Here is a 14,419-nt window from a genome sequence, read left to right on the forward strand (position 1 = left end):
CCTAACCACCACAGTCCTGTATAAGCGGTGTCACGACGGTGATTATAATTGTGTTAAATCAAACCAGGTTTTCCCCATATAGTGACAAATCTCACTTGAGATTATGGGAGACATAGGCGGAAATCCTGGGGGGGACAGGGGGGACATGACCTGCCCATCCTGAGGATAACTATGATTTGTCCCACCCATTATATAAATGTAAACATAACTATTAAGTGTAAACTTAGTAAGAAACGTTAGTCAGCTTAATTGTATCAATATCATTCACAAATGGCCAATTAACTATTAAAACAGCCAGTGGCAAAAAAGGATTTGTTCAGGATAGACACAAGAGGCTATACTGACACCCCTTGAACATAGTGCTCTGTGGTGTAGTGGTTAGTGATACAGCCTTTCCCGTGGCTGACCCAGGTTTGAATCTCAAGAGGACAATCCTTGCTATTGTGGGTCGGCTGAACTAGGCTTGCCTGGTTTACTGTTTGCTTTTGCTTGAATGTAGGCATAGTAGAGCAGTAAATATCATACATATTGCCCCTTTCAGTTTATGTTAAAAAAAAAAATGGTTTGGTGAGCCTGAGATATTCCTTATTTCAACTTTCTTGCAAGTCTGTCTATCACTTTGTACTGACCTGTAGTCTCCTCAGACATTTATCATTTGTACACTAGAAGTTTGGATACCGTTTGGTAACTTACCTATTAGAGTGTATGGATTGGGGATTGGGAATAGTACATTTATAACTATGAACTTGACAGAAAACCCACATTGAATATAAAATGCCATGATGGTGGTGCAGTCCTTTTTTTTAACATTTTTATTTTCGAAGACAACACTCCTGACAATATACTAAGGATTTATAAAATTGAATTGTGTTACTGTATTGTTTTGGAACTTTGCAGTTGTTCCACTGTAAGGGTTAGCGATTAAATAATTCCTGTTAGCTGGCTAACATGAAGGTATTTTACACATATTAGGTAATTATTTTGTGTCCCCTTAAGTAAAGTGATGAATAATCCTACCTTAACAATGACAAACTTAATGACCTAACACATACATATAAGGATACTGCCGTGGACTACAGCTCTGCATTCAACACATCTGTGCCTGCTAAGCTTGTTCCTAAGCTCAGGACCCTGGGTCTTAACACGTCCCTTCAATTGGATCCTGGACATCCTGACAGGCAGACCCAAGGAGGGGGAGAATGGGCAACCTCACATCCTCTGCACTGACCCTGAGCATTGGAGCCCCTCAAAACTGCTTACTCAGACCCCTCCTGTACTCCCAAATACACATACAGTACAGGATACCTGCATGTGTAACAGTCTTATTAATAGTTTATATTACTTAGCCTATTGTTCATGCAAACAACTAGCTACATAAATGGATGTCCTGTACCAATAATAATAAATTATAGTACAGACAGTGTGTTCTTGCAAAAAACAATATGTCCTGTGTCAACATGACCGTAATCATTTGTAAGCCAAATATTAAATAAGGGTTATGATTATTAACCGTTTGTTTATATCTTTGTTCATCATTCGTTCATGTTATCTGTATTTGTTAATGTTAGTTTTTTTTAACCTTTTTTTGGAAAGTGTTACCCATATAATGAAAGTGTTACCCATATAATGAAAGTGTTACCCTTATAATGAAAGTGTCTACTGAGAGTTCCTTGGTTGTCATTACGTGTTTTTTTCTCTGAAATACACTGTGAAGTAATGGACGTTACAGTGGATATAAAAGGACCTACGCACCATGTCCATAGATGAACTTTTTTCACTTTAAATGTGACCTATAATGTGAACAATTCAATTGAAAAAAAACTGAAATATTCAAGGGGGAAAAATGAAAAATAAAAACCTTATACTAACCTGGTTGCATAAGTATGCATACCCTCTTATAACCTTTCAACACGACAACGAATCAAAGCACACATCCAAATCCACAAAAGCATGGCTTCAACAGAAAAATATTAACATTTTGGAATGGCCCAGCCAGAGCCCAGACCTGAATCCAATTAAACATCTGTTGGGTGATCTGAAGTGGGCTGTGCACAGGAGATGTCCTTGCAATCTGACAGATTTGGAGCGCTTTTGCAAAGAAGAGTAGGCAAATATTGCCACCTCAAGATGTGCCATGCTAATATAATGAAAGTGTCTACTGAGAGTTCCTTGGTTGTCATTACGTGTTTTTTTCTCTGATTTCTATCCAAAAAGAATGAGTGCTATAATAAAATCAAAAGATGCTTCAAAAAAGTATTAGTTTAAGGGTGTGCACACTTATGCAACCAGGTTATAGAGTTTTTAATTTTTAATTTTCCCGCACCAAAATTACAGTTTGTGTGACTTTCTTAATCCAGTCTAATGAATTGAATTTGTCACAGGATATCTCCAATCAATTGTAGATTGATAGCAAACAATACACTTCTGGTCACTCTTTTTGATAACCTACATTTTTCACACAGTTTAATGAGTTAATGTACTCTAAAATTAATGCATACACATTTGCACATTTGGAGATAAAAAATTAATAATGGAATAGTTTTGTTTAACAAAATGTATATCTACATTTTTGACTTTTGAACGGTAGTGTACATTTACTAAGCTATGAATAAAGCCTATAACACAACAAAATGGAAAAAAAAGTGAATGGGTCTCAATACTTTCTGAAGGCACTCAAACTCAACCTCAAACCTCAAAGCCAGTTCCATATTACTGGTATTTGACAAATATTGAAATGTTTTTTCCTAGTGACAACACTACTGTTCAAGAGTTTGGGGTCACTTAGAACTGTCTGTGTGTTTGAAAGAAATATATTTTCTTATCCATTAAAATAACAGTATATAGAAAATAATAGATATACAATGTAGACAATGTTAATGTTGTAAATGAGTATTGTAGCTGTAAATCTTTTTAGCTGTACATTTTTAATGGAATATCTACATAGGTGTACATTATCAGAAACCATTGGTCCTATGTTCCAAAGGAACATTGTGTTTGTTAATCCAAGTTGATCATTTTAAAAGGCTAATTGATCATTAGAAACCCCTTTTGCAGTTATGTTAGCACAGCTGAAAACTGTTGTACTGATTAATGAAGCAATAAACCTGCCTTCAGAGTGGTTTGGGTTTCTAGAGCATCAGCAATTGTAGGTTCGATAACAGGCTCAAAATGGCCAGAAACAAAACTTTCTTCTGAAACTCATCAGTCTTGTCACGTTCTGGCATGGCAGCCTTGTGTCCTGCCATGTTTTATACATTACTAAAAGACCGACAAAACCAGGACGCAGAGAGTGAATGGAGGACCCAGGAGAGAAGGTACGTTTCTGGTGGATGGTTACCCCTAAATGTTTTATTTGAGGGGGAGCTATGACAGTGGGTGCAGCGACCGGGTTGGCCGGTCATGAGGGGTGCCTGAGTGTGCTACAGTGTGCCGGCTCCGTCGCAGGACCCCCACGGAGGCGGATCTGGAATTCCAAAGAAGACCATCGGCTCCTGCTGCTGCTGAAGAGGAGAGTGCCACAGAAGTTCCTTCACCGTTCCCACTGTCCAGTCCTGGGGCAAAGCCACAGCCGGCCCCTTCTGGTTCTCGTCTTTGGGGTCGGCTCTTCTGGTTGCTCACGGAGCCCTTTTCTGTACGGGTTTGGCTGGTGCTGCCTTTAGACCTGTCAGCCCCCCTCCCTCCCTGTGTCTTTCGGCTGGAGCCACACTTTTGGGGGGGGTGTTACTGTCACGTCCTGGAACTGCGCTTGCCAGAGAGATCCAATGCTCTCTCTCCCTCATTTGGATCAAAGACACTGGTTTTGTTGTTTATCGCCCTCACCTGTTTCCCTAATCACTTTTCCTATTTAAGTTCCTCCTTTCCCAGTGTGTCTTGTTGGTCTGTGTTAGGCGTAGGCCTTTTATTTGGGTTGTTCTGTTCAGTCCTGTCTAGATGTGTAGTGTTTCTTTTGTTATAATTCAAGTTCTGTTATTAAATGTCCTCCGTTCTCCCTGTGCTTGTGTGCATGCCTCATCAACCGTTACATGTCTATTCTGATAAATGAAGGCTATTCCAGATATTGCCAAGAAAATATAAATCATGCACAAAGCTGTGTACTACTCCCTTGGTAGATCAGCACAAACTGGCTGTAACCAGATTAGAAAGAGGAGTGGGATGCTTCAGTGCGTAACTGAGCAAGAGAACAAATACATTAGAGTGTGTAGCTTGAGAAACAGACACCTCACAGGTCCTCAAATGGCAGCTTCATGAAATATTATCTGCAAAACACCAGTCTCAATGGTCAACAGTGAAGAGGTGACTCCGGGATTCTGACCTTCTCGGTAGAGTTGCAAAGAAAAAGCCATAACTCAGATTGGCCAATAAAAAGAAAAGATTAAGATGGGCAAAAGAACACAGACACTGGGCAGAGGAGGATTGGAAAAGTGTTATGGAGTTTGAGGTGCTTGGATCATAATAAAGAACATTCATGAGACACAGACCAAATGAAAGGACACTGGAGGAGTGCTTGAGGCCATCTGTCAAGCGTAGTGGAGGCAATGAGATGGTCTGGGTGTCACGGTACGGTGAGCAGCAGTGCCACCGTTCCGTGCACTCTCACTTCCCATCACATATGAACACATCCCGGAATTGTTTTTTCACATGTCTTAATCATGCACACCGGGTCCCTATCTACTCATTAGTATTTGTTTAAATGTTTCCCCTCTGCTCCCCACATGGTGGATCATTGTTGTTGTTGTTACTTGTAAGTTCATTATACCTGTTTCCTAAGTTCGTTTTGCTGCTTAAGTCAGCCCTTTTCTTTCATTGTGTTTTGTTTGTGCTCGGTGTTTGTTTAAATCAATTAAAGAACTACACCGACTACCCCTGCCTGCACCTGGTTCCTTACTCCCGCAACACCGTACCTTACTGACACTGGGGGTGCTTTGGTGGTGGCAAAGTGGACGATTTGTACACGGTAAAAGGGATCTTGAAGGAAGGAAGGCTATCACTCCATTTTGCAACGCCATGTCATACCATGTGGACAACACTTGATCAGAGCCACTTTCCTCCTACATTAGGACAATGAGCCAAAGCACAGCTCTAAACTATGCAAGAACTATTTAGGGAGAAGTCAGCTGGTATTTTGTCTATAATGGAGTAGCCAGTACAGTCACTGGATCTCAAACCTATTGAGCTGTTGTGGGAGCAGCTTCAAGCCAATCCAACTTGTGGGAGCTGCTTCAGGAAGGATGGGTTGAAATCTCTTCAGATTACCTCAACAAAATCCCAAAGGTCTGCAAGGCTCTAATTGCTGCAAATGGATGATTCTTTGAAAGCAAAGTTTTAAGAACACAATTATTACTTCAATTAAAAATAATTATTTCTAACCTAGTCAGTAACTATATTACCTATTAATATTGCTATATTTCATATTCAAACTAATTTAATTTATATTTTCATGGAAAACAGTGACATTTCTAAGAGACCCCAAACTTTTGAGAAAAGGTTTCAACTAGTGTCCCTCCTTATTAATACATTTTTGTATATGAATTGTGTTCTTCATTATCTTAGTACATATATATGATGTGTCTAGATGTGCATGGCTGTGCCTAGCTTAGGTTGTCCGGGTTTCAATGGTGGGATCTTACTTGTCTTTGGCAAACTAGCCCTCTTCACTGGCCATATTCCAAGCCCTGAATAAGGGACTGTAGGTGTAGATACCTTCAGTACAATTAAACATGTAGCACAAGCTAATAGCAAACACCATGTTCCCCCCTTGAATCTTTTGGGATATCACTTTCACAATGTTGCATCATTAGATGTAAGTTCCTCCTGTGCTTGACCTTTAAACAGCACTAGATGTTTTTGTTTGGTGGATGAACAAAACCACATTTTCAAAAGCTATCAATGTTTTTTTAGTCTTCTGGCGCCCTCATGAGTATAGGCTGCTAGATGAACTATTCAGTGTAGGCTTAAACTGGAACTTTTCTTCTATGATTCACAGTGACAATGTTTTACTATAATTATTTCAACTACACCTTGTAACAGCGATTTGTTTAAAACCATATTAGAGAAACCAGCTAAAGCCTGTGTGATTGATCTACATATTCACAGAATGTATGGACAAACATAAGCGAATTGTAATCCTCAGTGCTTTTTTATGTTTCTCATTCATTGACATAAAATAAATATATTTGTTTGTTTTCTGTATTTTCTGGCATCTTTGTAATCTTTTGTCGGGTTAGCCTAGTCCTTTAGGAAGCTAGAATCAGGATTGTCATACATAGGCCCACAGATGCATACAGGCCTGTCTGCAGGAGTATTTGACGGAGGGGAAAATTTTTATAAATGAGGGGGCATATCTAATTCATGTACCATTTGCAGTGTTTATAGGGAAACAAAACTGGGGGGGCACAGATTCCATCTGGAGGGGCAATGACCCCTTTTGCCTGTATTTAGAGAATCTTTATTTATTTTATTTTTTTGATTCATCTGTATGAACAAATCATTTGTTGTGTTTCGCCATTAAAATCTACTGAAGAAATTGAAAAGAACACTCCAATACAGTAGATGGCAGATATGCGCAAGTTAACCTCTGAGCTGTCCAATGAAAGCATTGCTGGATCTAGTCACCCGGGAGACACCGGTAGATGAAAGCGGAAGTTTACAGATGCGATTGCTCTGAGCTAGACAACTAAAAAGCAATATTTTTCATAGACAAACAACTAACTACTCTATTAATATGTCCCGCGAAAGTGACGATTTATTTGACTGTATTGTGATGGCTGACGACAGGTAGGCTATACACTGCCTTGCATTTGTTTACATAGATAACTAGCCAGAATAGAGAGGTGACTATGCTAGGTTACCAGCATGATGCCTTGCTGTTTTGTTAGTTAGCTTACTAGCTAGCATTGTAGGTGTAGTTCCGCGATCACCGTATGCGTTCTTAATGATTTCAGGTTCCATGTAGAGGGTTACCGCGAAGGGTTCAATGAAGGCACGCGGCAAGGAATGATTGATGGTCGTAAACATGGGGCATCACATGGCGCCAAGCTTTCCATGGAGGTACGTTTTCTGGCAATGGTAATGTTTAGATGGGATACTTGTGTAAAATGCATGTAAACAACAAAAAATATATAATCTATATTTTTAACAAACCTGCTGCGTAAGTTCTAATGTCCATTCTGGCATCAAACCAGGGATGCTCAACCTTACCCTGTTCCTGGAGTGCTACCATCTTGTAAGTTTTCCCTCAAACCCCCGTCGTAACTTACCTTATTTCGTTTTTTATTCAACTAATTACGTGAATCATTTGTTAGACTCGGGCTTAATAGAGAACATTGGATGGTAGTATTCCAGGAACTTGTTTGAGCAGTCCTGCTCTATACCTTCTAGTCAAAACACCTGAGTAAAAATGGCAAGTCATGGCAGTCGAGGCTACTCTGTTGTAGTTATACATAAACTTACATGAAAACAAATATATTAAAATATATATAATTTCACCACATTTCTTACTAATACATATAGCTTTCAAAACCACTAACTTCTTTTGATAGGTTTCCTTCTATTATGGATTTGGAATCACTTGGAAATGCCTCCTTCAGAACAACGTTGATGCGAAAGCCAGGTTGGACCTACATGAGGCTACATTAATAAAACGTGTAGACCACTTCCTGATGAATTTCATGCTAATACGAAAAGTTAATCATTTGTCTAATGCATTTTTCAGAAAAAGACTGAAAGCTTTAGAATCTCTACTTGGGTTGATTCAGAAGTTTCCTCATAAAGATCCTCAATTTGAAAATCTCCAGGAAGACATGGAGAAGGTTCGAGCCAAGTTTAGACAGGTAGGGTCATCTCACTTAAAAGTCAACTGTGTGAATAGACAATCTGAAACAAACCAATGGTTGACTCAGCCATTTTCCAAAGTAAACGTTCATATTCTTTATCCTTGACCTAAACTGACCACTGGTTAGCTGTTTTTTGTGCTTTTATTTTTATGTCTACTGATTGGATCTGATCGTTTGAATCTCTTCTCCTTTAGGTCTGCTCTCTGTTAAATGTGCCGACAGACTTTAGTGATTATGTAAAGTCAGGGGGTTCTGGAGGGATGTCCTTCTGAAGGGTACATGTGGCCCTGATGTCGAAGACTGGGAGGTCTGAACAGGGTTCTTCTAATGTAGTCTTTCCGTTCGAAGCAACACTGCTTTTTGGCGGAGGAACAACCTGGATGTGGGCCTGATAAATAGGTCTAAAGTCAATCTGTGGCGTATGGCAAAGGTCACAGACTTTTGAAGGTGAAGCGTAGAGTCTTGCTGTTTTCGAATAACAAAGGTAGGGATATCAGCTGTTGAGACTTCAGTGTTGTTGATGTGTGTGGTGCCAATGGGAACATGGTGACCTGAATGGTGCTCATCGGCCTAGCAGTGGATCAGTTGGACTTGAGGGTTCTGTTGCTTGTTTCAAATGGCAACTCTGACAGTGCTGTGAACACACAAAAACTGCTGGCTGGTGTTGTGGTGATAAATTAAAAAAAGATACTTTAATTTAAGCCCCCCCCCATGTAGAAATTGTAAAAGGTGACAAGGGAAATGTGTAAATTCGACAATTTAAATGGAAGGGAGAAAAAAACATCCTCTAGCTCACTTGGTAATAGCATGGAGCTTGTAACACATGGTATGGTATGCACATGGAGCTTGTAACACATGGTATGGTATGCACATGGAGCTTGTAACACATGGTATGGTATGCACATGTCACTGTGGATAAGTGTCTGCTCAATTACTCAGTTTTTCACAAATGCTGATGCACATTTCCTGAATGTTTTCTGCATTTTCTCAAAACAATAAACACACTTTTCAGAACCCATCCCATATCATTTAATTTCCACACTTCTCTCATGAAATATTTGTCAAGAACATATTATATCATCTAAATGAAACCTCAGATGCCACACGAAAGCATAATATACAATGACACCACTGAATACCCGTTGGACACTGAGCAGAATTTTAAAACTCTTTAAAGGGTATTTTTGAATCAACCACAAGGTATTCTAGAATTTCCCCTTTGAATTTTGCACTTTGCCTGATATTATAGACTTTAAATTATGTCTAGACACTAAGCTGAAGTTGCTAGCAGACATCCTTAGACATCCTTTTCTAAATGTTAACCTGCCTGAATGTAGGGTAGGGTGACCTTGAGCGATCAGACCATATTTTCCATTCCTCTGAGCTCCAGGTTTTCTGCTCCTTATGCCAAGTTATGTGTCTTTGTGTGTTGGCCTTGGATACAAGAGGTTTCCAAATTGCACCCCTGCCATACCTTTCAGCTTTGTTAACGTTCACAACATATGGGTTTTGTTGGGACTGGGTCACAGAGGTGCTGATTCAATTCTGTGGCAATTGATTAGGCTGTGCCTTTGCGGCATTGAGCCACAATGGCAAAGATTTTAAATTTTTGTTAAAGCATTTCGGCACTGACTATTTCGCTTCTTCGGAACTGTTATTTGTCATTGTGATGCTTTGAAAAATCAAATATCAATGTGCTAATTGTCAGACCAGGTTTATAGCTGGCACATGGTTACTGCCAATTCATAGTTTATTAGAGCTTCAGCAGATCACTCCTGAAACCCTAATGTTAGTGTTGGCTATTATTATTCCCTGCCAAAAAAGGGATTTATTTTTTTGCAAATTCCCATGAGATAATACCCATGAGATAGATAGGTCCAAACATTAAATTGTTGTATGGGCCCAAGGGCCGCAACTTCTGATGGAATGCCATGCAAATTGATCACATGATGGTTCTGTAATAAGCCACCACAGTGGCCGACTTTGGAAGCTGGCCATGCCCACCCCATTTTACCTTGAGTATTGTAGGTTGTAACATAGGTGGAACTCCTCACAATGGAAATGTTTTGCCAATAAGACTCATAACGTCAAGGCTCTACATCAAACGGGGTTAGTAGTGATCTTGCAAATGGGGCAAGGCTCAATAGCGCCACTGTGTGGTTGTTTGAACATTTCTTGCCATTGTTTGGTCAGTTCATGTTTCTGAACATACAGCTCCGGAAAAAATTAAGAGACCACTGCACCTTTTTCTTTCCAAAAAAGTCGAATAGGAAGGTTTTGAATGAGGAACAGAACGGTTAAAATTAAGAAACCACTGCAAATTGAATGCTTTTGTTTGTCATTCAAAACTTTCCTTTTCAACTTTTTTGGAAAGGAAACTAAAAGGTGCAGTGGTCTCCTAATTTATTCCGGAGCTGTATGTTCCAAGTTTTGTTACAGTATGATCAGGCATGTTGCTGTTGTGTGCATATAGAGTGTTGGTCAAGTTTGGACAATAGTAAATTTTACTATTTTTCACATTATAAAAGGATGGTCAAGACATACAAACTATGTAATATCACATGGAATCATGTAGTTACCAAAAAGTGTTAAACAAATAAAAATACATTTCATGTTGTAGATTCTTCAAAATAGCCACCTTTTGCCTTGACTGCTTTGTACACTCTTGGAGGTCCCTCAACCTGCTTCGTGAGGTAGTCACCTGAAAGGTCTTGGAGTTCCTACATAAGCATGTTTTTCCTTCATTCTGCGGTCCAACTCATCCCAAATCATCTCAGTTGGGTTGGGGTCAGGTGATTGGTGAGGCCAGGTCATCTGATGCAGCACCATTAAGCTCCTCCTTGGTCAAATAGCCCTTTAACTGACAGGAGGCTGCGAAGCACACCCACACCATCACACCTCTTCTTCCATGCTTTTCGATTGGGACCACACATGCGGAGATCATCAGTTCACCTACTCTGCATCTCAAAGACATGGCGTCTGGAACAAAAAAATCTCAAATTTGGACTCATCAGATGGAGTTCCTTTAGATGTCCCAATATGAAAACCTATTATAGTTCTCAGAACCTATTTTAGTGATATATATATTATATGGCACATACAGTGGATATAAAAAGTCTGCACACCCCTGTTAAAATGTCAAAGATAAATCATGTCAGAACTTTTTCCACCTTTAATGTGACCTATAACGTGAACAATTCAATTGAAAAACAAACTCTTGAAAAATAACCTGGTTGCATAAGTGTGCATACCCTTAAAGGTCCCCTGACATGAAATTTTCATTTTGTGAGGTTTTTTAACATTAATATGAGTTCACCTAGCCTATATATGGTCCCAAATTTTCAAAAAATTCCATTCGGTGTAAATTGAGCATTTTCTATCTTTCTCTGACTTGGAGAAAACGGAGAATCAAACAGGCTGATCTGGACCCGTCTCTTTGTGACGTCGCAAGGAGAAATTGTTAACTCCCATGGTAACTCCCCTTTTTCTGCTTTGCCCGCCCAGAGAAAGAATTTAAATAGAGCCAGGTGTGAGGCACACATGTGTGTGAGCGCGACTTCAATTTGTCTACGCGACGAGGAGGGGCATCATGGCTTTTGAGCGAAGGAAACACAATAATTGCTCAGTAATAGGATGTAGAGATGAGCAACGAAGACTTTTTTTACTTCCTTCGTACATGCCACAGAAGAACCAGTGGAATGATTTCATTTTCTCCGGAAAAGCGCCGACACAGCTTCCCAAAGTTTTGCATGTCTGTGGCAAACATTTCACCGACGACTGTTTCCTCAACTTGGGTCAATTTAAAGCTGGGCTTGCCGAACGCCTCAAACTAAAGCCTGGATCAATACCAACCCCCTTGGCTCGGCTACACACCTCAAACACAATAATCCCAAATGTAACTGACTATGTACATAATGTTACACAACAAAATGATTTACTCCTGCGCGCACATAAATATATAGGCTTTATATATCTTGTGTAACGTGACTTCATGATATGAAGGGAGAATTTTTACATTTAAAAAAACCCTCTTCTCTAAACTAGAATATTTACTGATATAGATGCTAACACAGCTTTAAAATCATCACAAATCAGAGAAACATGAAAAGGCAAAAGCAGATTAGCTTTAGCTTTAACTTACACGATAATCAGACATCCTAACAAAGTATCATATAGACATAATATTTTTAACTAACCATTCGGAAACATCCTTCTGGAGGCGCTGAGTTGCAACTTCTTCATCCGTTGCTTCTCCATCTGGATCGGATTCTGGGTCAAACTGAAATGCTTCAATGTGTCTTCGTGCCATTGCAATATGATCCAGACATACCGGTAAACATGCACGTTACCTTTGCCGCAAGATAGTAAAGGCCACGCCCACCCACCACCTTGCCCCGCCTTTTTCATCCTCATTAAAATTTAAAGTCACAGACACCAATACGGGCCGTTTGAAGGAAGCTCATTCTGTGACTGTATTATAGTGGCTATAATTCTGCAGCAAGGCTGAATTTTTGAAAAAAGATTTCAGATACAGTACTAGGGACCACTATGGCCTATATTAAAGCCTACAAAAAGTAGCATGTCATGGGACCTTTAAACTAATACTTTGTTGAAGCACCTTTTGATTTTTCTTTTTGTGTAGCAGTCTATTAGCATGACACATCTTGACGTGGCAATATTTGCCCATTCTTCTTTGCAAAAGCGCTCCAAATCTGTCAGATTGCGAGGACATCTCCTGGGCACAGCCCTCTTCAGATCACCTCAAAGAAGTTCAATTGGATTCTGGTCTGGGCTCTGGCTGGGCCATTCCAAAATGTTGATCTTCTTCTGGTGAAGCCATGCTTTTGTGGATTTGGATGTGTGCTTTGGGTCGTTGTCGTGCTGAAAGGTGAACTTCAGCTTTCTAACGGACGCCTGAAGGTTTTGTGCCAGAATTGCCTGGTATTTGGAACTGTTAATTCCCTCAACCCTGACTAAGGCCCCGGTTCCAGCTGAAGAAAAACAGCCCCTAAGCATGATGCTGCCAACTCCCTGCTTCACTGTGGGTATGGTGTTTTTTGGGTTGTGTGCAGTGTTGTTTTTGCGCCTGACATACCTTTTGGAATTATGGCCAAAAAGTTCAACCTTAAACAGATTTTCCCACGTGCTTTTGGGGGACTTGATGTTTGTTTTTGAAAACATCAGCCGGGCTTGGATGTTTTTCTTTGTAAGAAAAGGCTTCCACCTTGTCACCCTTCCCCATAGCCCATTCATATGAAGAATACGGGAGATTGTTATCTCATGTAGCACACAGCCTGTACTTGCCAGCAATTCAAATTTAATGTTGCTGTAGGCCTCTTGAAAGCCTCCCTGACTTTTTTTTTATCAATTTTGGAGGGACATCCAGTTCTTGGTAATGTCTCTGTTGTGCCATATTTTCTCCACTGATGACTGTCTCACTTTGTTCCATGGTATATCTAATGCTTTGGAAATTCTTTGCTACCCTTCTCCTGACTGATATCTTTCAACAATGAGATCCATCTGATGCTTTGGAAGCTCTCTGCGGACCATGGCTTTTGCTCTGAGATGCAACTAAGAAAATGTCAGGAAAATCCTACTAGAACAGATTGAACTTTATTAGTCACTTTAAATGATGGCAGGTGTGTAATGACTTATTTAACATACATTTTAATATGATTGGTTAATTCTGAACACAGCCACATCCCCAGTTATAAGAAGGTGGGGTTGCGGTTGGTGGGTGTCCCTTTTGGTTGATGCTTGGCAATGTGGGTGGATTGATTTCCTGCCTGTTGGGCCCTGTCCGGGGCCTCCCCCGGGTAGGGCAACAGTGTCACCGGACCCCCCCGTCTCAGTTCCAAGGTGTTACGCTGCTATATTATTGTGCTGGGGGATATGAGGAATGCACTACTAACTTTTCTCAGTCTCCTCCAGTTTTACATTTTAGGAGGAGATGAGGTCCTGGTCCACACCTGCGGATTACCTGGTTTGGGGGGCCCGTTGCTGTCCCTGTCCTTGTCCACCTGGTCATACTTCTGACCTAGTCTAAAATCAAATAGACTCTGGATTTAGCATAGAGAAATGTATTTATTATTCCAATTGGACTCTTAATATCTCACCCGGCACAGCCAGAAGAGGACTGGTCACCCCTCTGAGCCTGGGCCCTCTCTAGGTTTCTTCCTAAAATTCGACCTTCTTAGGGAGTTTTTCCTAGCCACTTAAATTCAACACTACTTTTGTTTGCTCCTTGGGGTTTAAGGTCGGGTGTCTCTGTAAAGCACTTTGTGACAACTGCTGTTGTAAAAAGGGCTTTATAAATACATTTGATTGATTGATTGATTGATTGAAGGTGTGCACACTTAAGCAACCAGGTTATTGTAAGGTTTTTATTTTTCATTTTTCCCTCAGTTTGTTTTTCAGTTTGTTTTTCAATTGAATTGTTCACGTTATAGGTCACATTAAAAGTGGAAAAGTTGGCATTTTCACAGGGGTGTGTAGACTTTTTATATCCACTGTATGCTCAGGGTCATGAAATTATCTAATTTATAAAGTATGAATTTGTCTACATGGGGGCTCCGTTGTCCATGCTT

General features: G+C 40.1%; 1 protein-coding gene across 1 annotated transcript; it reads left to right on the plus strand.

The window, feature by feature from the left end:
• Positions 1-6,647: 6,647 nt before the first annotated feature.
• On the plus strand, positions 6,648-8,842 carry lto1 (LTO1 maturation factor of ABCE1). The gene is given in 5 exon segments (NM_001304136.1): positions 6,648-6,774; positions 6,942-7,047; positions 7,539-7,609; positions 7,712-7,829; positions 8,027-8,842. Coding segments are annotated over 5 exon segments (426 nt in total). The 5' UTR covers positions 6,648-6,721; the 3' UTR covers positions 8,105-8,842.
• The last annotated feature ends 5,577 nt before the right edge of the window (positions 8,843-14,419 follow it).

The sequence above is a fragment of the Esox lucius genome, chromosome 2 (assembly GCF_011004845.1).
Source record: "Esox lucius isolate fEsoLuc1 chromosome 2, fEsoLuc1.pri, whole genome shotgun sequence".
Lineage (NCBI taxonomy): Eukaryota > Metazoa > Chordata > Actinopteri > Esociformes > Esocidae > Esox > Esox lucius.